Source organism: Syngnathus leptorhynchus, chromosome 14, assembly GCF_054491065.1.
Source record: "Syngnathus leptorhynchus isolate UIUO chromosome 14, UIUO_Slep, whole genome shotgun sequence".
NCBI classification, from domain to species: Eukaryota; Metazoa; Chordata; class Actinopteri; order Syngnathiformes; family Syngnathidae; genus Syngnathus; species Syngnathus leptorhynchus.
The window spans coordinates 5,864,548-5,886,554 of NC_141208.1; the positions used below are offsets into that span (position 1 = coordinate 5,864,548).

Below are 22,007 nucleotides of genomic sequence, written 5' to 3' on the forward strand. Positions count from 1 at the left end.
TTATGACCAGACTTTTTTTGATATTTGTATTTCCCAGAATTGTTTGAATTTGTTTGCTTTACCGCTTTTAGTTTAGGAATATTATATCTGCATGAGTTATGTATTCTATCAGCATATAGTGGGACCACAAATGAATCGACTTTGGAATTTCCCGAGATATGAGCAGCCAAGGCTGTTTATTGCTACGCCCAGTTGTAAAGGAACATTTACAAAGCTGTGTTTTTTTTTTCTTTAGGGTCATTTTAAATAATCCACATAACCTGCTCACTTAGTAGGAGAGAAGAGAGGTGCTTATACTCATTTTATGTCATGGTGGAAAAGTTGAAAGATGCACCAGCTGGTCAGCAGCTTGTACACGTTGAGTCCTCGCTCTTTTGTTGAATGTAATTTCTGTTTAATGTTAAATTAAACTAAATATCTTTGTATGTTTTACTAGCCCTTTTATTTCCATCCTATCTGATTGGACCTTCGTGGCTTTCCGAGCATTGTGGCACAGTAAAATGGGCCTTTCTGGGTGTCCTCATGCTGTCCAGCTGGGCAAATATGGCTATAGTGCAGAGCAAATAAGTTTCACAGGGCAGCAAACCTTTTTCCATATCGCCACTCTTCTCAGTTTTGACCTCTCTTTCACCGATGAGTCATCAGGAAGCGTCTTGACCAGGAAATATACAAAGTATAGTTTCCTTAAGTTGAGCAGCAGAAGGTTTCTCAATTGTAAGTCAGCAGGGCAGCTCTGCGTTCAATTGGCTTGAATCCAAAATGTTCCCACTCCGCCGCGGTACTAAGCGTCGGAACTAATTCCGTTTATGCCGCTCAATTTTCTGGGATTGTCCAGATGGAGCAGTTTTAAAGAAGTGCCGAGATTTGAACGACGCTCTCATCAGTAGGCTGAATTGTTATCGTCTAAATGGTTGTTTGTTTGTTCCTCTCCTGTACCACACCAGCGTGGGAGGTCGGGATGGACGGCCAATGTTATGTTTTTAACTTGGGTTAATTTTAGACCACCGCAGCGAGATTAGGACCCATTCTGGGCCGCTCTGACCTCACTGAGTGAGAAGCTAATAGGGATTTGGGCCGTCGCCGCTCAGACGGTTTATCTTCCCTAGTTTATGTCACCGGCGCAGTTGAGAGAGACAAAACGAGATGGCAGGAGAAAATCCGCTCAAGTGAATGAATGAGAGTGGCTTTGAATGGAGCCCCTGCGAGCAACGAGCTCCACTTGATAGTCGAACGTCTTCATCACGCTTCACAATGGCAGAACTTCAGTGGGGCTCTCTGGACGAACATTTGACTTGTCAGTACAACATGCGTGGGATGGTTTGGTCAGCTGATTTTGAGATGGAACCGGCTGAAGCTGATGATGTCATGGTAAGGGCAATACATTGGAATAATTGCGCAACTTGGAGTGATTTTAAATCGGGGGACGCTTCTATAGAAGAATTGTTCACTATGTGCTGCTTGTGAAATGAGTTGAGTCCACCTGTGTTTCCAATTTTTCCTTGAAATCTTGTAGCTCTAGACATCATTCTAAATTAATTATTCAGTTTAAGTTGAGTAGGTTAGGCTTAGAAATACTGCAGACTTTCCCAAAAGTCTGTTCAATACATCAACTATTTTCTTACATTTGATCAATAGCCCTGTACGTTTTTTCTGATGGCAATCGATGACGTATAAATGGAAATTTGGGTCCTGGAAAGCAGCCAAATTTCTGTGACGCAGCCTATTTAATTATTTGCGCAATTTTAAACACTACCTTGATTTGCTATCAAAAGAGCCAATCATCGATGCAAATGGACTCGGTATAATGCGATCTGCTTGTAGCGTGTCACCGCTGCTTTCACGATGACCTCTGACACTGAAAAGGAAGTGCTTCCTAATCCTTCAGTCACCAACGTAGAGGCTTCTGGAACTCCCGTCAGCAGCAACTGAAAACTTTGACTGCTGAATATTCACGTTGACAGTCTGACCCTCACATTTGCTCTAATGCCATTCTTGTAGCGGCCAAGCAGAACGTTTTGTAGTGAGGGCGAAAAAAAAAAACAAGGCAGCTCCGTACATTTTTCTTTCCTTCATTGTTGTCGTTTGTCAGGATGTCTCAGTTCAGTTGAAGCGTGAGCTGCGGTCTGTATTTCTCGCTGTCCCGCATCGCTATTTTGGAATTGCAAAATCGGGGACCAGGGGCAATCTTTGTTATTGATTTACTATTGCCTCTCTTCTCTCCTCTTGTAGGGGGATGCCAGGGGCCACCTGGTGTCAGAGCGGCTGGGCCTTGGCAACAATCTGGACCTGTCAGACACCATGGTCCAACAGAAACTGGAAGAGATCAAGGAGCAGATTCGGCGTGAGATCCGAAAGGAGCTTAAGATCAAAGAAGGTGCAGAGAATCTGCGCAAGGTACGCACGCACGCTTGCTGTCACTGTCAACCAGTACACAACGTTAGGGGACATTTGGCGTTTTGCTTTTCAGCTCCATTCTGAGAGCGGTGTCTGAGAGAGACTTTGTCATGATTGGACTCTCGCCGATTCTCTTCAGGTCACCACAGACAAGAAGAGCCTGGCTTATGTCGACAACATGCTGAAAAAATCCAACAAGAAGGTTGAGGAGCTTCACCAGGAGCTGCAGGAGCTCGACGCCCATATTGTGGTGAAAGACCCTGAAGAACTGCAAGGTGACTAAAGGAATCAGTGTTCCCCCTCTATGCAAATAGTTGTTAGGCTTTTTTATCAGCAAGTTCATCAGCAAATTTGGAAAAAAAATTAAAAACTAATTTGATCACAAGAAAAAGCAAGGATGATTTTTTTTAATCATAAAAAAATATATAGTGTGAGTTTCCTTATTAAAAAACACAATGCAACTTTTTTTTTTTTTAAAGGGGCTGGAATTATTGAAGTTTCCATTTATTTCACGAGGGAACGACGTTTTGAGATACGAGCGTTGTCATGTAACCAAGGAAGCTCGTATCTCCAGGCAGCGCCTGTATTTTGTTTTTGTAGTTCCTTCGACTAACCGTCTTCTACGACTTCATTAGCAACAAAGTGTCCCTTAGGTTTAGGGTACCTTACTGGGCCGTTTGAACGCCAAGTATCACTCTGTAAGTAATTCTGACAGTATTGTGTCAGAACACACCAGTCTAAACATCAGCACATACACCTCCTCAGTCACTCTCCGGAGGTGACTCACTCTCCGGAGACTGACGTTGTTGCATTCCACATTCCACCGACACTTACAATGAGATGACAATTGTTCCCCTCCAGAGGTGTTGAAAGCTGGCTCCCGTATCTCCCAAAACTCCCAAACAAACTCCCAACCGCAGCAGGGGCGTTTGTTCGGCCACTCTTCCCAAGGTTCAGTTGAAGTTAGGAAGTAAACCGACAGGGCTGCGTGTTTTGGGGGAGGGGAAGCGACGTTGCCTTGGTAAATGGTTATCTCGAGTGGGAACAAATTTTGCCCCGACTCTGTGACCCTCTGTCTGATGAACAAGGTCTTTCTTTCTTTGGGTGTGACACGTCACCAGGGGGAATGTCGCTGAGCGTGGCGAAATGACAGGAGTGCTGGGAATTTAGCGCTTCTCGACCCGCCAGTCATGGGACAACCTCTCGACGCTCAAGTCAACTCTTGAACAACGCTTGTCGCCCAAATTAATCCCAAACGGTGTTTCAGCCAGCAGTGTTGCCTTGACTTGGCGAGTTGAATTTATGACGGAGTTCTCGCATCTTAAGCCATCTTTGCCCATTGAAATGAATGGAAATGCTGTTAATCAGTTCCTGTCATGTCTTGTGTTTTGAATAAGAAAGGTTAGACTCCACAGCAGCAGCAGCATCTGTGTTTCAATGAACCAAGTCGGATTTTAGGTTCTGCCAAGATAAGGTTTGATTCTGTGTGATGTACCTGCCATTAGGTGACCAGCACACTGCTTTTGCTATGATGTCATTTCTCCCCACTTTCCTTTTTGCTTTCACATCGGAAACCGAGGGGAGGGTTGCCCTTGTCAGCTGTCCAGCGTTGACATCACTCCTGGTAGCTATTCGGTAGCTCAGTGTCTTGTCCTCCCTGTCCGGCGGGGGCCCAACCGCATCAAGGAGGAGGAAATTCTTAACTTGATTCCACTTTGACCAAATTGAGAGTGTACACTTGACATTTTCTGAGCTAGAGAGGCAGTTTTCCCTCGTGATGATAATGACTATGTTTTGAGGTATTCCAAACACTTTATTTTTACAAGTGACTTATCAGAGTGGACTTACTGGCGGGTTTATTTATTTTTCACTGGCCAAAACTAGTTAAAAAGCAGTTTTTAAGTCGGCACTTTTTTTTTTTTTTTTTTCCAGGAGGAATACTCCTATGACACAAAACACACAGAAACTGAAACTGAACTTGCAAATCATGTTTGGAGAAGTCAAGCCGGTTTTCTGTCAACTGTGCGTACGTGTAATGTTCAGCTCTACCTGGGAAAAGATTTCCATGTCTCATGCTTCAAGTATACCAGTGGAATTCTGAAAATTTTCAGCTCACAGATTTCAAAAAATGTTTTTTTTTTTCAAAGTTCCTGTCTTGATTCAAAAAATAATCCAAACATTCCAGTCCCAAATATTATTTGTGACACATGGTGAAATGTTATATTTCCTGTCTCCCTTCTTTGTTCTTCCAACTAATGAACTCCTGTATTCGCAAATTCTGAACTTCCCGAAGTTGCCACCTGACAGGTTTTCTGTAAGCAAACTTTTAAGTAATGGTGCGAGCCTGCGGGATTTGTTTAGCTAACCTCAACATGGCTGCATGCCAGAAATAGCACGTACAAGCAGAGTTCAGTTTCAAGTCTATTCCTGACAAACTCCAGCAGAAGTCATATCCTGTAGCACTGCTTGTCCGCAAAATGCTCTAAGACCTCCACCGTAACGTTTCCTTTTCTATCTTCCTCCTCAGAATGCCCTCTGACCCCAGATACCCCAAACAGCGAGAGCCGAATGTGCACAAGCAGTAGCCGGCTGGCCGCCCTGAAAAGACAGAACGACATTGAGCTCAAGGTCAAACAGGGCGCAGAGAACATGATTCAGATGTACTCCAACGGGCCTTCAAAGGTAGGCAAATGAGCGACATCAACTGTTTTTAATTGTTGGAGAAATGAAACAACTCAAAGCAGATTGTAGAACAAAGACTTCTTATTAAATGCTTGTACATTGTGGTTATCTGTTGCCACCTAATGAAAGAACACACCTATAATAGACAATAGTCTTTCAATCGGAGTTTCCTAACACTATTAATTAACATTGTTTGCTTTCTTTTAAGACTGCGACTATTGAATATTTTTGGAAATCAATTCATTTTGGGGTTAAAATGGAGCAAATGATTTCGATGAAACGACCAGCAGTAAGCCTGATATTTTTTTTCCCCCCCCGTTCTTTACAACCTATTGGGTAATTTAAAAACAACACAGATTTTGTTGTATAATAATAAGAAGACACACCTTGTGTGTCTTGAAAGCCGCCCGTTTGCTGAGATTACAAAACCTGCACGACTCCACTTTGCCGATGGCAGAATGAGAGCAGTTTTGTTTTGAGCCGCTTCTCTGCGGGAGGAGGAAACATGTGCTGATACATGGTGTGTCATGTTCACAGCTGTTTGTTCACAAAGCGTTTACGGGCATTGTCGCTGCTGTCATGCTCAGAGTAACACGATAAGCTTTCATTTGACCGCCCTATGTGGGTTTCGTTGACGAGAGACCACCTGTTGCCACGAAGATAGAAATGAGAAATTCAGTGGAAATCTGAAGAAGCAATTTCTGTACAGCATTTGTGTTAAAGCCAGACGGCTGCCGCTGAACTGAAATGTTGTGGAATGAATTGACGTGTTGAAATACAGAATGAGAGGAAATTCCTGTCGGAGAGGGTCCTTTTCCTCCGGGTTGCCGCCATCAGTGACCTGAGGAATTCTCAAGTCTGTCTGCGTATGTTTTTCCCAAAAAAGCCCAGCTATTACGCACACAATGACACGTCTGTGGTTTCGGCAAATAAAGATTGAACCAGATTTGAATCAATCTGATTAATTTGGCCGTGAGTTGCTTTGCTCTTGTAATAGGGAGGTCCTTCCAGCTGAGATGAATGTTGCGATTTTTTATTTTTTTTTCCTCCGCTAGGATCGCAAGCTGCTGGCGACGGCTCAGCAGTTGCTTCAGGACAGCAAGATGAAGATCGAGTTCATCAGGATGCAGATCCTCAAGGCGAGCCAGGCCAATGAGTTGAGCTTTGAGAACAATGATGTGATTGGTAAGACTTGTGTGAAAGGATTCATGTTGCCACCATTATTTAAAATAAAAAAATAAAAAAAAAAGCTGTAAGAGACTCAAGTTGTTCATTGTCTGCCAGACAAGGCCATCATCAGCCCTTTGGACCTTCGGGTGGAGGAGCTTTGTCACCATGCCAGGATCGAGTCTGCGGTGGCAGAAGGCGCCAAGAATGTTATGAGACTCTTGGGCACGGGGAAAGTCACTGAAAAGAGAGCCCATTTAGAGGTAGGAGATTCTATCTGCAGCTCAGCATTAATTCAATTATATGTGGTGAAGATAAACAAGCAGAAAGCTTGTTTTTTGTTCTTTTTAATTGCTCATGGTTTTATAACTGTACTGAAACTATCCGTTTCTATCTGCTATTACACAACCGACCTTTCTCTCCTCCAATTTAGGCGCAGGCTCGCTTTAACGAATCCAGCCAAAAGCTGGACCTCCTTCGCTACTCGTTGGAGCAGCGCCTCAGCGAGCTGCCGAAGAACCACCCGCGCAACAGCAGCATCGTGGAAGAGCTGTCACTTCTGTCCGCGCCAGTCCTCAGCCCACGATCCAGCATCATCTCGGCACAGAACCAATATAGCACGGTGACCAAGCCCGCCGCGCTGACAGGTACTGTAAGGATGGGGGGGGGGGGGGGGGGGATCTACTAAATGGATGCTGGATATGGTCTGCTACAGCAGCGTTAGGGAAAGTGCCATCGTGAAAAAAGATTTGAAAGCAAACCGTAGTAATAGATGAAATATATTGTTTCAAGTTAAATACAACCGAGCTGTACTTAATAAACGTACTTGTCGGCCTCCACTACCAGGCACCTTAGACGTCAGGCTCATGGGGTGTCAAGACCTGCTGGAAAATGTTCCCGGGCGCTCCAAAGCCGCATCTGTCCCCCTGCCTGGTTGGAGCCCCAGCGAAACGCGTTCGTCCTTCATAAGCAGAGCGAACCGAAACCGCAGCGTGAGTTCACGGAGCGTGACGAAAAGCGAGGAGCTCTCGAGTAAGTTTGTCTCATCGGGGTGATGATAATGATGAAAGGTGGTACTTTGACTTGGGGGTGCATCAAAAAAAAAAAAAATCAGCACCTTGCTCGCAAAATCTATTCTGATCAGATCAATTGGTCACGACGGCCTGAAGAATTGCACTTTAAAAAGTGAACTCCCACGTCGGAGTTCCGCTGTAATTGATTACATCATGCAAGGTAGCCAGTATTTGTAAGTTGAAGTTGTTTTTTTTTTTCTTAGATGAAATCAGTGCAGTTTTAAAGTTAGACAACACGGTCGTCGGTCAAACCAGCTGGAGGCCGGTCAGCAACCAGGCCTGGGACCACAAGTTTACGTTGGAGCTGGACCGGGTAACGAACGCAATTGCTTTATGTATGGCCGACACGATCCTACGTTGTTTCTTACCGATGGCCGTCCCCCCCCCCCGTCTAGTCGCGCGAACTGGAGATCTCGGTGTACTGGCGTGACTGGCGCTCACTTTGCGCTGTCAAGTTCCTGCGTCTTGAGGACTTCCTGGACAACCAGCGTCACGGCATGTGTTTGTACCTGGAGCCGCAGGGCATGCTCTTTGCTGAGGTTTGCGCACACATTGCGTTCATCTTCACTCTCAAATACATTCCAAATTCCAAAAATGTCATTTCATCATTGCTTTTCATGTTTCAGGTAACATTCTTCAACCCCGTCATCGAGAGACGACCAAAGTTGCAAAGGCAAAAGAAGATTTTCTCAAAGCAGCAAGGTAAGAGAGCCAGGTTTATACAAGATCATCTAATTCCCCGACAGTTCTTTTCCCCCCCAATGTGTCGATCAAACATTGACTCCTTATTCCTCTTTTTATCCCCCCCCCCAAGGTAAGACTTTCCTGCGAGCCCCTCAGATGAACATCAACATCGCCACGTGGGGCCGTCTGGTGAGAAGAGCCATTCCGACCGTGAGCACCAACTCCTTCAGTCCGCAGGCCGCTGAGACCGGGTCCAGCGGTATCCCGGGTTCCCCCACACCAAGCAGGCAAGCCGAGGCAGCGCAACATGCCACGTCAACTGAACCTGACTTGCTTTTATCACTTCTAAACTGTATGCTTTTTCCACAGCGACCCCCTGGTGACCAAGCTAGACTTTGATAGAGAGCCAACGCCAGGACCCAAGTTCTACCCAACGCCCGACACCATACGAGAACCGCCGGAGCAACACAGCATTCTGCCTGACAAGGAGGAAGTGCAGGTATTGAATCTGCTGTTTTGTTTTTATGTGGTTGTGAATGATTTTGCAAGAAAAACCACAGACGTTCAGTATTGTTTGGCAGCCTTATGAAATAAAATTAAAAAAATAAAACTGGACAAAAACAACCAGCGTCTTCCACTGTAGTTCTATAGTTTACATTACGATTCAAATCTGTTCCTTGTGGACACTTTACGTGACCTTGCGTTATGCCACAAAGTCAAGACAGTCGTTCCCATGTTCAGTTCCCGTCAAAGTTTTGCATGATTTCTCTTTGACTTAAAGCTACCAGAGTCACTAACTAATTTCACCTCACGTTCAGCTTTTCGGTCCATCATTCCAGGACGCGTTGGCCTCCTTCGACTTCCTGAACAAAAGGAACAGTATGGCGGTGAAGCCCGATCTAGATCTGGTGGCAGAGACGGAGCTTCAACATCCGGACCTGGAACTGACGGCCTTCCCAAAAGATGCCGAGATAAGGTAGACCTGGAATTTCTCTAATCCATAATCTCTGGTTTTTACTGCTCGGGTTGTTTTGATGTTTGTGGTGAAGAAATGACTTCATCCATAGCAAATAAAAAAAAAAAAAAAACACAACACTTTGTAGTCGTAATGAATACTCAAAATTGTTTTTCAGGGAAGAAGAGCAGTTTCACTTCAGCCTCAAAGACTTCAAGTGCACTGCAGTCCTTGGACGCGGCCACTTTGGAAAGGTCCGCTTGATTTGATTTTCTTTTATTACACAAGGGAACAGAGTTTTGTCCCCATCCCCGAAGCGTGAGTGTTCAACATCCAGGATGTCTGAGGCCTCTCTGTATTTTTTCCCAGGTGTTGTTAGCTGAGTACAAAAGTACAGGCGAAATGTTCGCCATCAAAGCTCTGAAGAAAGGCGACATTGTGGCTCGCGATGAAGTTGACAGGTAAGAAACGCAGCCATGCTAAGTGTTTGCAAAGTGCTCAAAGCCTTGACCTCGTTTTTTCTCTTCTTTCTCCAGTTTGATGTGCGAAAAGCGAATCTTTGAGACGGTCAACAGTGTTCGCCACCCGTTCCTGGTCAACTTGTTTGCGTGCTTCCAGACCCAGGAGCATGTGTGTTTTGTTATGGAGTACGCGGCGGGAGGCGATCTGATGATGCACATTCACGCCGACGTCTTCTCCGAGCCGCGGGCCATGTAAGTGTGTGACATGAGGCCAGTGGGCAGGCATCCCACAGACTATTTGTTGAAAGGACTTTTTTTTTTGTTCCCATTGTAGCATATTAATCAATTGAGACCTTTTTTGTTTTTTAGATTTTATGCTGCCTGTGTCGTGTTGGGATTACAGTATTTACATGACCACAAGATTGTGTACAGGTGAGCCATTCGGGGGGGGACATTTATTTCAAAAATGTCGTTGTGCTGTTCAAAAAAAAAAAAACATGAATCATTTTGTTTGGCAGAGACTTGAAGCTAGACAACCTGCTCCTGGACACCGAAGGTTATGTGAAAATTGCTGACTTTGGCCTTTGCAAAGAAGGTAAAATGAATGGAAATGAAATGTATCTGCTGATGGGCCACATTTGAAGTTTAGAATATAACCCAATGTAACACAAACGCTAAAACATGGAGGAAAATAAAAACTTTGTAAAAAAAAAAAAAAAAAAAAAAAAGCACACATGTGTAATGTTCTAACTTACCATAGGATGGCGCCAAAGCTGTGACTAGGAATAAAATAATTTGTCAAAAGTCAATTATGTCTTTGATTATATTACAATAGTATTTGTTGTTGTGGTCAGGAATGGGCTTCAGGGATAGAACCAGCACTTTCTGCGGAACACCAGAATTTTTGGCCCCCGAGGTCTTGACTGAAACGTCGTACACCCGCGCCGTGGACTGGTGGGGTCTGGGCGTGCTCATTTTTGAGATGCTGGTGGGGGAGGTGAGTGCGCATTTGGCCACCACGTTTGCTTTGTCTCAGCGCCATCTAACGGCATCTCCACGTCATTTCTTTCAGTCGCCGTTCCCCGGCGACGATGAGGAGGAGGTGTTTGACAGTATCGTCAACGATGAAGTGCGCTACCCACGATTCCTCTCCACTGAAGCCATCTCCATCATGAGGAGGGTATGTTGCGAAACCAGTGTGACCGAGATGAATCATTTCACAAAAACATGAAAATGAGAAATTGCCGCTCAAGACATTTAATATTACATAAAAAAACAATGACCTGTCATTTTGAACTTCAAAAATTGGGTAGAAATTGGCCTTCTGGATTTTAGAAGTTTGCTTTTTCAATTTAGTTTTTGAAATATAGTTAATAAAATTTGCAAAAATTTTCATTTTACCCTTTTTTAGCATTCATTGTCTATCTCTGTTCAGCTTTTAAGGAGAAGCCCGGAGCGTCGTCTTGGTGCAGGAGAAAAGGATGCAGAGGAAGTCAAGAAACACTTATTTTTCAGGGTGAGGAGCTCAATTCAAATGCACAAAATCCTACTGAGGCCGCTAAAAATCTGTCTGGAATTAATCATTGATTCCCTACTCCCTAATCAATATATAGGGATTTTTGGATGATTTTCTTTTAGAACTATCTAAGGTCCACTCAATAAAAATCTGATGATCCTGTATGTGTATGTATAGAACATGGACTGGAACGGCCTCCTGTCCAAGAAAGTGAAGCCCCCGTTTGTGCCCACCATCCAAGGCGCCAACGACGTCAGCAATTTTGACGACGAATTCACCTCTGAGGCGCCCATTCTGACCCCACCCAGGGAGCCGCGGGTGCTCAACTCGGACGAGCAGAACATGTTCTCCGACTTTGATTACATTGCCGACTGGTGTTAGCGCTACGAGTGCAATGGCAGTGCTCAGAACTCTTCTGTACAAAGGTTTGAGGGATCTAAAACGCTTCCCTGAGGAATCCCCTTTTCTTTTTTTTATTATTATTAAAAAAAAGGAAAGAAACCATGAAGAATTTTTTTATGAGAAAAACTTGTTGGAGAAGCTAATGGAGGATGGAGCTATGCTGTCTGACCACTGAGAATGTTTTTCATATGAACTCCGAGACTGGAGACGGCAGTCCCGAACACTCACTGACATTTATTCATGTTTATTTTGTTTTGAATATGTACAGTTTCTTCGGTGGGATATTTTTATTGCATCGTTTTTTGTGCTCAAGAAATATAATCCCTCTCAAAACTGGCAAAACATTTGCTAAAAGCATCACTGAAGCCCAACAACACATCTTGACTACTACTACTGTTTTTTGTGTCTAGTTTAAATTTTGTTTTTATCTTCTTCATACAAGCTGGCATATGAATTCAGCAGATATCCATCCAGTGTTAGGACACATACTGTAAGACAGTGGTCCTTAACCTTGTTGGAGAAACCAAACCCCACCAATATCTTATGCGCGCATTCACCGAACCCCTTCTTAGTGAATTTTTTTTTCATTTTCAAATTCAAGACATCCATTTTTATTACTGGTACACAAAATGAGCCGTGCATGAACTTCACCTTGTTCAAAGAAAAAAAAAAAAAAAACAACACAATGTATGAACTCAAAACAAATTACATACCTGCAGATCAGTGCGACTTCTGCTGTCGCCTTTGCGAAACCAGTTCAGATATACGTCATCACCAATTGACACATTAAATCAGGTATGGTCGGACCTCCGCAGCGGAGGCTCTGCCTAACCCCTGAGACCGACTCACCGAACACCAACTGTTATATCGAACCCAAATATATATATATTTCTTTTTAACTACAGATTTGGAATTGGAATCCCCCTGGCCCAACAAGTTTGAGGACCGTTGTTTGGTTTTGTAATACTGGGTTAGCAGAGTTCTGTCTGACGTTTTTCTTCTTACCTCAGTTAACGTGATTCTCAGCTATGCCACCAAATTGGAGTTGAAGTAACCAGACAACTCTTCATGAATGAATTATTTTTTTAGTATACATAATGTACACAAGGAAGCTGAAAGCACTACGTTTATCAGTAGATTTACATAATTGTCATAATTTCAATGGACATAGATTGTACAGTTTTGTATTTTTACTCATTGTGCATGTTACCATAATGGATACAAACTCAATGGATGGTACAGCAATATATAATTCAAGTCACGACTGATAATCATCACCCTGGTGTAAAAGAAAAAAAAAAAAAAAAAAGTAATTTTTCCAGTCATTGAGTCCCCTCTCATGAATGCACAAATTAAACATGTAATAGTGGAATTACGTGTATTACATCTTATCGCTCTCGTGTAAATGTGTGTATCGGTGTTGATGAACATTTATTGAGCAGAGGCACATATTACAATCGAAAAATGTCACATGTTAGTCACTCGCTTTTATTGTATTAATGTAAAATCTATTTGATGAGAAAGTTGAACCTCATTGATGTTGCTGAATAATGTGAAATTGATTTTTGTCTGATTTACTCCATGTCATAGTCCAATATTTGGTTTTAGTGCATTGAATTGTTCTGCCTGTCATATGTTGCTGGCATAGATGGTTGAACAAAGATTGAGTGAAGTTGGATCATTTTCCAGAAATCAGTTGACATAAGGTTGAAAAGCAATTACCCTGAATCTGTAGTTTCGTTTTCAATGAAAACTTTTATTTTATTTTTTTTAAATTACAGTTCAAACAAACTAACAAAATATAAGCATATCATTTTCCTACAAAAAAATGTATGTATACAGTATGAAAGCAGCCTAAAATTGAAAACATTATCCTCACTTGAACATGTCCATCTGGTAGGTAGTGATCACTGGAATGTGTGTCCATCTTTCTGCTGTGAGGCTGCCTTGAAATCTTAGGGACAAGATAAACCAACCACAAAAAAAAAAAAAAACAGCGGCAAAAATAGCAGACACTGTTGTGCTGCTGGGGGGGGTGGAGGCCAAGGGGATCTTTTCACAGTTGGGGCAGCTTGTCGACAGGCGTGTCGAATTTGAAGTCCAAAGGGAAAAGTTCAGCCGCGCGAGGGTAGATGAGGCGATATGACTGTCGGATGGTCACGTCTGCAACACCGGCGGTGTCTCCAATTTCTTTAGTAGCACATGGAATGTAGATCTACTTCAATATCTCAGAAATGTACTCTGGACAAATTGCCTCAACACTCCGTGTTACCTTTCTGTGTCTTCTTTTCGGCAGAGGCCTGCGAGGCCATGTAGATGGCGGCGGCGGCCACGGAGATGGGGCTCCTGCCGGGCACCAGGTCCAGCTCCACGGCCTTCATGGCGATGTACGTGGCGGCCATCTGCACCTGTTTGGGCAGGCCGAGGTTGGAACAGAAGCGGGACATGAAGTCCCCTGTGGTGATGAGGTCCACACTGGTCTCCAGGGCCTTCAGGATCAGCTTGAAACAGCGGCCGATCTCCTTTTTGGAGATGCGGGACACGGCGCAGATCTCTGAGGATCAACACGGACACCGTGTTACTCGTCAAAATGAAATTGAAATCGCCGTTGTGTCGTACATTGCGTTCGGTAGTCAACGGGGATGTTTGTGGTATGACCTTTAAACGTTCTGGGGACACCTTCTTGTCTGCAGGCGATGTAGAGGCAGGCCGACGCGATGGCGTCGTTGGCTCGGCCCTTCAGGCTCTTTTGTTCGTAAACTTGCTTGAATAAGTTATTGGTTCTGTCCTGCCAGGCGAACATTGACAAGGTGAAGAGAAGTGCTACCCACCACTAACAGAAGAAACCCCAAACCTACCACAATCCTCATCGTGGTTCACTTACTATAATGTTCCTTGGCAAATTAATGCGATCAGCCATGGTGGTGATCTCTTTGAAGGCATTGAGCATGGCCCGATCCGAGCTGCTCATAGTGCGGCGGTTCTGATACTTGGAGTTGCCAAACTCATCAAAACTAGCAGCACCCGTTCCCTGTGATGAAAACAAAGAACTTTGACTTCAATGTTGTCATCACTATGTCAGCGTAGGAGAATTGGAGCTGAGGGGTTTTCAACCATCTCAGGTCCAAGAACACTTTACAGGGAAGGAGAAGTATTTTCTGACCTTGCTGATCATGGTGGTGAGATCTCCTCCATTCAGCAGCGGGTTCTGGGCGTCGCCCACTCTGGATGGATCTTTGAGGGCTTTCTCGTTGGAAAACGTCCTCCACTCTGACCCAACGTCAATCACACGGTCACCTGAGAAAAATCCCGTCCCCACAAAAGGACACTTTGACCAGGACCAAAAAAAAACTTGATGTGCAATCGTGTTAGATGACTGGGTGCTTGCATCAGAACCAGCTAACATGCATCATCTCCCTCCTGATTAAAGTTCTGCGCTCAGGAGGCTCATTAAAGAGCGCTCTGATCCACGAGAGCTTTAACTTGAACGATGTATTGAAAACAAGACAATATACTTTTCCAAATACATTAAAAATGCAAACAAAGTTGAGATTAGTTTAGCCTTCTGCGAATGGTCCACTTTCTCATGTTGCCAAAATTCAGGGGTGCAGCTCTGCTTACCTACAACAAGACCACACTCGGGACAAATCATGTCCCCTGCTCGGTAGTCCTCCACCAGGATAGCATCGGGGTGGTTGGGGCACTGAACCCTGGGCAAGGTCAATCCATCTCCACTGTGGAAGCAAAATGATCAGCACCACCAATAGATATGGATACAAATATAAACACCTGAGCAGTTTTGTTACTTTACCGAACTGCGAGTAAGGTACGTAGCTATCCGTGATTTCACACCGCGTGTGATCATTTATACAAAAACCTAGTGTGAACGGCAATCGGGATAAAAATATTTAAAAAAAAAAAAAAAACTGTTTGACAACCCTGCCTTAAAAAAAACACACACACATAAAAATGTTCCAATGAATGTGATGACGCTGCGCTAGCCTGTCAGTAGACAATTAGGCAGCCACTACATTCGCCACACAGCTAGCTAACCCCTATATTATATTCTATATTTGGAGCAGAAAACAATATTTTTATTAACATCAATGACAACTCGTACTGAATTAGCTCTTATTACATCCAATTGGTCTACGAAAAAAAAAAAAAAGAACAGCGTCTGGGCATAACGACCGCTGAGCTAGCACGCTACACTAACCAACAAGATGCTACCTCATCGATCGTTCACGAGGTGGCTAAAAGGAACGGTTGTGGCGTCTCTTTGTCTTCAGTGGCTTTAGCTTAAAAGTCACGTCGTTGAGCTTATTTGTGACGAATAATGAGCGCTCTACTCACCGGCTTGTAGACGCCATGACACAAGCAAGAAGTCTGTCAAAGAAACAAACCACTTGGAGCAGAAGTACTCTTATTTATAGATTTTTGATCACGTGGCCTTTTGGGTACGGCAAGTCAGAGAGAACGAATAACCTATTTTCTATATGCCGTGATAGGAACTAAACACGACCGTAACATTTCTATTTCGTGTTTCTTCCAACTTCTTTGAGCCAAGATAGAAGGAATAAATGAAATAAGCAAGCAAGGAAGGAATTAGTCATTTATTTATTTTTTCTTAAATGAAACAACATATGAATAATAGAGAGCTAGTTGAGCTGATTGTTAGCTTCATCTGCGCTCCTCCAGTTAAAAGGAGGAAATACATTATATTGCTCATCATAAAGCTACATAGAGACAAATTGCAAAAGATTGCATTTGCCATCTTTCACGACTTCCATATTTGATCTTGTACCACAGACTCAGGGCATCACATAATCAATCTAATACTTGCTTTCTTCCCCCCCATCAAAGTACTGTAAATGAGTATCGTGAGAACAGAGCGCTGGCAAATAGCAGCCAGCAGCCCAAGACCGGTTGGAACCTGTATTGATACCAACTGTGAAGCACTTTCTCTGTTGGGTGCATCATCTGGGAATGATGTAAGAGCATTGGGTCCAATACTGACTGGCTCAAGAAATAAAAACAACACATAACTTGTAATTTAAAAATAAATGCCTGAAAATAAATTGTTCCAAAAACTATTGTCATTAAAAGTTAAATACAACTAAACCTTACAGATGAACGAATCTACTGATAATCGAATTGTTAACCAGTGTCTTTGTGACTTTCTTTTTCCCGTTTTCACTTGAATGCAACGTGGGATAAAGTTCGCAGGCAAAGCGGAGTCTTCAGGAAGTAGCCGTCCTTTCATCGTCCAATCAGAGGCGACCAAAGCACAACGGCTCCATGTTGGTTCAGCCTCTCTTGTCTCTCCTTCACCTGCCTCCTCTCTCCTCTCTTCTGTTGTTCGTCTGCGCACTTAGTTTCGGGACCAACAGGCTTGAAACGGGCTCTGTTCAGTGGGGAACGAACACTCGATGGATGTAGTCGCCACTTTCACCGACAAATGTGTAAACAGCGGAATCGGCGAAATGTGGAACGCCGGTTGAGCAAGGAATAACCGGGGTCCTTTAACGCCGCACCGTCAGTAAGTGATGTATCACAGTATACTTGTAATCATTAAGTCTTTGCTAGTTAACAAGTATGGCTTTTGGAGGACTTTCTTTTTTTTTTTGCTTCAAACACTACAATACATGACAAAGTCAACAAGTAACCTGACTTAAAACATAATTGCTGTTCATCCTGAAAAAGGTTGCAAAGTCTACCTTGGTCTCAAGAGAAAAAAAAGACCAGCTGTTCTATTCTTCGCACGTATTGTTCCTCTTATTTATTAATAAACTCAACTGTATTATATCACAAGGCTTCGAATACGTAATGGTCGTGTTTGTGTGTGCATACGTGGATTTTATTTGCACGCATCTTGTTTACTTCCAGAGAAAAAAAATCTTTTATTTCTTGGGTCTCTTATTGATACCAATTTTCGGCTAAAAATGATGTCACAAAAAGTCTAGAAACCAAAGCAAATGTTAGAAATGAAGTTCCGTTTTTCCATATGATAAAAATGTGATAATAATATATAATCGAGCTCATGATATGACGACATACAAACATCCATCCTGCATCTCTCCGTTCCAAATGGGCTAAACAAAGAATAACGTCTGCGTTCACGTCATTAATAAAAGTTTGGTGACGTCACATGATAAGGCGCTTGTGTACATTGCAACCAATTGCTACTAAACTAACCAATGGGGGTATGTGACGTATTGATTCTACATTTGATTAACTTAAGTCCATGTTTACAAGCATGGATTCTTACCCTAAAATTTAAACCATTACACCTTTTTTTTTTTTTTACAACAAAGTACCATTTTCCTCTGTTAATATGAAATAAAAGTGTTTTTTGGGTAGCTGGCATTTCAATCCATGTCAAATTCATTTAACTTCAAAGTAAAGCAGGGTCATGGAATAAATTCAACCCAAAGGTACCACTATGACTCAAACTTTAATTGAATTAAAACAGATGTTTTTGAGGCAATGCGAAAAGTCACACATTCACACTATTTAAATGGAGCTCCTGGTTTTAATCCCTTTTTTGTATGCACATGTTGGTTTAACTCTTTGACAGGTTTAACTGTGGCCTGCTTTAAGCTTGACAAAAACAGCGACATGCCAAACGGGGAGGATTATTCATAATGGACAGTGAGTAACAAGTAAGAGCATTTCTCAAGGCAATTTAAAGCAGGCCTGCGATTTAACATCCATTTTCAAAACAGATGGTTCCAACTTCACATAATCAATAAGCAGTGCTGTCGTTCTCCACTCAATACTCAAACTGATTGTCCTTCCTCTCGTTGCAGTGATGTTCACAGTGACGGAGTTTGCGTCCTTGAATGACGTCCATCCAACGTACCGCATCTTGAAGCCGTGGTGGGATGTCTTCATGGACTATTTGAGCTTGGTCATGCTCATGTTGGCCCTATTCGCCATGACCATGCAGATCACCAAGGACCAGCTAGCGTGCCTTCCTTTCATGGACGAAACACAGGAAGACTCTCGAAATGACTCCGACCCCGCACCGAATGCGCAGCAAGTAGCTACTGCGATAAACATCAATAGTGTCGTGCAAAACTTTCAACCCCAGGATAAAGATATTGATAAGAGAGAAGAGAATTGTAATAATCGACCTCAAGCACCGGGAATCAAGACCAATTTGGACTTTCAGCAGTACGTGTTTATCAACCAAATGTGTTATCACCTTGTCTTGCCCTGGTATTCCAAATTCTTCCCTTACCTCATCCTGATCAACACTGTCATCTTAATGGTCAGCAGTAACTTCTGGTTCAAATTTCCCAAGACGAGTTCAAAAATAGAACACTTTGTCTCCATTCTATGTCGATGTTTCGAATCTCCGTGGACCACCAAGGCCGTGTCGGAAACAGCCTGCGAAGAATCGGAGAAGAACAAGCAGAGGTTGAGCAGCACCTCTTTCGCACAGCAGACCGCATCTTTAGAAGGCAACGAGGAAGGCTCCAATTCCACCTCGCCCATGCTGGAAGGCGTGGTCTCGGCAGATAATCCCATCGCCGAAGCCCCGACGGCCACCATGCCCATCTTGGATAAAAAGGACGGGGAGCAGGCCAAAGCCCTTTTTGAGAAAGTGCGCAAGTTCCGAGCTCACGTGGAGGACAACGATTTCATCTACAGGTTCTACGCGTCTCAGACCATTTTCAAAACGGCCACGTTTATTTCAATGCTGTCCTACACCTCCAGCTTTTTGGTGAAAATTCATTTTGAACATATATGCGAGACTGACGTCAAAGCCTTGGTGGGCTACGGACGCTTCTATTGTACGCACAATATGGCTTTCATGTTAGAAAAGGTGCTCTTCTGCTACATAGCTCTGATGATCTTGTACGGGATGGTGTGTCTGTACTCCCTCTTCTGGGTATTCCGAGGACCTCTCAAAGAGTATTCCTTTGAGAAAGTCAGGGAAGAGAGCAGTTTTAGTGACATTCCGGATGTCAAAAACGACTTTGCTTTCCTCTTACACATGGTCGACCAGTACGACCAGCTCTACTCCAAACGCTTCGGCGTCTTCCTGTCCGAGGTGAGCGAGAACAAGCTGAGGGAGATCAGCCTCAATCACGAGTGGAACTTCAAAAAAGCCCGGAAGTGCGTGACCCGAAACGCGCAAGATCAGCAAGAGCTGCACCTGAAGAATCTTTTTGGTCTTCCAAACGTGGTCTTTGACCTCACCGACTTGGAGGTGCTCAAGCTGGAGAAGATTCCCGAAGTCAGGTTCACCGCTAACGTGTCCCAGATGACCAGTCTGAGGGAGCTGCACCTCTACGAGTGTCCCGCCAAAGTGGAGCAGACCGGATTTGCTTTCCTCCGCGATCATCTTCACAGCCTTCACATCAGTTTCACAGATGTCGCCGAGATCCCCACGTGGATATTCTTGCTGAGGAATTTGCGGCACCTCTACATCGTCGGGAACCTGAGCTCCGAAAATAACAGGATGTTCGGTTTAGAGTCCATGCGGGACTTGAGGCATTTAAAGACTTTGTACCTAAAGAGCAACCTACCAAAATTGCCCACCAACATCACAGACGTGTCGCAGCACCTGGTGAAATTGATGGTGCACAACGACGGCACGAGACTCTTCGGACTGAATACTCTGAAAAAAATGACCAACCTCATCGACCTGGAGTTGCACAGTTGCGAGCTGGAGAAGATCCCTCACGCTATTTTCAGCTTGCTTAACCTGCAGGAGCTCGATCTGAAGTCCAACAACATCCGGACCATCGAGGAGATTGTCAGCCTGCAGCACCTCAAGAGACTGACGTGTCTCAAATTGTGGCACAACAAAATTTCGGCAATCCCCTACTCCATCGTCCAGGGCAAGTCGCTGGAGGCTCTCTACCTTTCGCACAATAAATTACAGTCCCTGCCACCGGCGTTGTTCAAACTATCTAAACTACAATATTTGGATTTGGCCCACAACTTAATCCAGGTGCTCCCGCAAGATGTCGGTCTTCTGCTGGACCTGCTGCACCTGGACATGACTTCCAACAAGCTGGAGAGCTTACCCATGAATTTGTTCAAGTGCACCAAGCTGAGAGTGCTTTACTTGGGCCACAACGACCTGAGGGAACTGTCAGAGGCTGTTGGTGACCTGGTTCTTCTCAACCATCTGGAGCTGAAGGGCAACAGTCTGGAAAGGCTACCCGCACAGCTCGGCAACTGCCGCCGGCTCCTCAGAAGTGAGTTTGTGGTGGAGGATCACCTCTACATGACCCTGCCCGTGGAAGTCAGGGAGACCATCGGCCGAGACAGCAACATCGCCAGTACAAGTGTCTTGTAGCAGCAGGGCTCAAACTTTTTGGGTCCAGACAGGGAGATTTTTTTTTTTTTCCCCCAAAACGTCCTAACACCATGATAGTTTAGTCAGTGTTGTGTCCAAAGTATTTAAAGTATTGCTTTGTTACCATCTTGTAGCAACTTGCTGCCAAGGAATTGTTGAAGCGAGTTGAGAAGGAAAATCGATTTCCAGTTTTTGTTTGATTTTTAGCATGAAACAAATTCATCCCACCTATTGTGGAATTAAATGAGCTTTAATTTTGTTTGTTGATTACAGTCATCTTAAAACAGGAAGCTCAACCATCTGAAGATAATCTGTTGTGACACAAATAATGTAACGGTGTGCCTGAGTGGTGTTCCAAACTTTTTGATTGTTTCTTTTTCTTCCGCTGATGAGTGTAGAACGCACCATTAAAAGCAGCAAACACCAAGGGCTGGGCAATGAATGCATTATTTCATGATGACATTAATGACTAGTCTCAATTGCTCATTGTTAAACTGAATGAATTTGCAACTGTCATTCTTTTGTTTTCTTTTTTGCATCAAGCATGTAATGCCTAATTGGTGTTATCGTGTCAGACTGTTTTTTTTTGTAGTTATTATTTATAATGTAGACCTTTGATATTTTTGTCTCAGGAACAAATAGAACAGTGGATGAAAATTTAAATGGGGGGATTTTTTTTTTTCTTTTAATCCAAATGGCTTTACTTTTTTTCTTCACTTGCGGGCCAAAAGAAATCACATTATCTTCTCCAGTGTTTGTTGTGCTCACTACTTTGAAGGATATCTTCTGCTTCGTTTTGTGATTCAGGTTATTTAGTGGTGTTTGTTTAGCACAGTCATGAAGAACATAGCAATTCCACAATTGACTAAATCACTTAATATTAACTACAATGTTATAAATGTTTGCAATTCACTTGCATAAAGAAATCCATGAATGTTCTCAGATCCTTTTTTCCTTGACGGGCTGGACCTTTTAAATGTTTTTCTCCATGCCCTAAAATGTGAACGTGTTAGGGTTTAGTTTTACATTTTGACTAATTATCATATTGACAACAAAGTTGTCTGCCTTTTTTCCCCCCAGTGTATTTTTGTATACTGTTGTTTCATATATTCATTCATAGTTGCTGTATCACCTCAGTGTCCTATATTCACAGTTTTCATGACTCAATAAAAATCACTAAAAAGATAGTTGGATGTTATTTCATATCTTATTGTCCAAAAACTAATCCGGATTATAACTATATAATTTGAACATCGTTCACGGTGCATTTCATAACTAATGAATGTGGAATTCTAGATGTATTTTTTTTCCTAGTGAAATATCTTTTTAGGAGATCATACAGTTCAATCTTTTATCT

General features: G+C 43.3%; 3 protein-coding genes across 11 annotated transcripts in view; 2 read left to right on the top strand and 1 right to left on the bottom strand.

Moving 5' to 3' along the window:
• pkn2a (protein kinase N2a) overlaps positions 1–12,804 on the top strand; it is a 14,744-nt gene extending 1,940 nt beyond the window's left edge. Inside the window, exons 1-23 of one of the 5 annotated variants that reach the window (XM_085930988.1) lie at positions 387–1,368; positions 2,230–2,394; positions 2,534–2,669; positions 4,922–5,076; positions 6,132–6,261; positions 6,361–6,506; positions 6,677–6,890; positions 7,090–7,275; positions 7,520–7,629; positions 7,712–7,855; positions 7,943–8,018; positions 8,131–8,287; positions 8,370–8,499; positions 8,819–8,976; positions 9,134–9,209; positions 9,325–9,416; positions 9,492–9,668; positions 9,786–9,848; positions 9,935–10,011; positions 10,271–10,413; positions 10,489–10,596; positions 10,852–10,932; positions 11,110–12,804. In XM_085930988.1, the coding sequence (XP_085787114.1) occupies positions 1,171–1,368; positions 2,230–2,394; positions 2,534–2,669; positions 4,922–5,076; positions 6,132–6,261; positions 6,361–6,506; positions 6,677–6,890; positions 7,090–7,275; positions 7,520–7,629; positions 7,712–7,855; positions 7,943–8,018; positions 8,131–8,287; positions 8,370–8,499; positions 8,819–8,976; positions 9,134–9,209; positions 9,325–9,416; positions 9,492–9,668; positions 9,786–9,848; positions 9,935–10,011; positions 10,271–10,413; positions 10,489–10,596; positions 10,852–10,932; positions 11,110–11,313 (3,126 nt within the window). In that variant the 5' untranslated portion in view covers positions 387–1,170 and the 3' untranslated portion in view covers positions 11,314–12,804. Of the gene's footprint in view, positions 1–386; positions 1,369–2,229; positions 2,395–2,467; positions 2,670–4,921; positions 5,077–6,131; positions 6,262–6,360; positions 6,507–6,676; positions 6,891–7,089; positions 7,276–7,519; positions 7,630–7,711; positions 7,856–7,942; positions 8,019–8,130; positions 8,288–8,369; positions 8,500–8,818; positions 8,977–9,133; positions 9,210–9,324; positions 9,417–9,491; positions 9,669–9,785; positions 9,849–9,934; positions 10,012–10,270; positions 10,414–10,488; positions 10,597–10,851; positions 10,933–11,109 lie in introns of those variants that run through there. The other 4 variants (XM_085930989.1, XM_085930985.1, XM_085930986.1 and 1 more) reach the window with 4 other exon arrangements.
• A 470-nt stretch (positions 12,805–13,274) lies between these two features.
• gtf2b (general transcription factor IIB) lies at positions 13,275–15,791 on the bottom strand. Of its 3 annotated transcripts, none has more exons than XM_085930991.1 (7): positions 15,688–15,791; positions 14,956–15,068; positions 14,498–14,631; positions 14,219–14,365; positions 13,993–14,122; positions 13,607–13,888; positions 13,275–13,524 (listed from the first exon to the last, which is right to left on the bottom strand). In XM_085930991.1, exons 1-7 carry the CDS (start codon positions 15,702–15,704, stop codon positions 13,391–13,393), a joined length of 957 nt encoding a protein of 318 aa, XP_085787117.1. In that variant the 5' UTR covers positions 15,705–15,791; the 3' UTR covers positions 13,275–13,390. The 3 variants fall into 3 exon arrangements, with proteins under 3 accessions (XP_085787117.1, XP_085787118.1, XP_085787119.1); XM_085930992.1 differs by lacking the exon at positions 15,688–15,791 and adding an exon at positions 15,565–15,584; XM_085930993.1 differs by lacking the exon at positions 15,688–15,791 and adding an exon at positions 15,146–15,492.
• Positions 15,792–16,421: 630 nt separating this feature from the next.
• lrrc8da (leucine rich repeat containing 8 VRAC subunit Da) lies at positions 16,422–21,827 on the top strand. 3 transcript variants are annotated; one of them, XM_085930725.1, is made up of 3 exons: positions 16,422–17,768; positions 17,912–17,996; positions 18,144–21,827. In XM_085930725.1, coding segments are annotated over exons 2-3 (2,508 nt in total). In that variant the 5' UTR covers positions 16,422–17,768; positions 17,912–17,995; the 3' UTR covers positions 20,651–21,827. The 3 variants fall into 3 exon arrangements, with proteins under 3 accessions (XP_085786851.1, XP_085786850.1, XP_085786849.1); XM_085930724.1 differs by having other exon boundaries at positions 16,422–16,873; XM_085930723.1 differs by lacking the exon at positions 17,912–17,996 and having other exon boundaries at positions 16,480–16,873.
• The last annotated feature ends 180 nt before the right edge of the window (positions 21,828–22,007 follow it).

Bases quoted from the DNA above. Each gene is read 5' to 3' on its own strand.
- gtf2b (XM_085930991.1), bottom strand. The intron at 14,632-14,955 runs GTAAGCAGAGCT...GATTTTTCTCAG, and splicing joins CGAGTGTGGTCTTGTTGTAG to GTGACCGTGTGATTGACGTT. The intron at 14,366-14,497 runs GTCAGAAAATAC...TTTTCATCACAG, and splicing joins TCACCACCATGATCAGCAAG to GGAACGGGTGCTGCTAGTTT.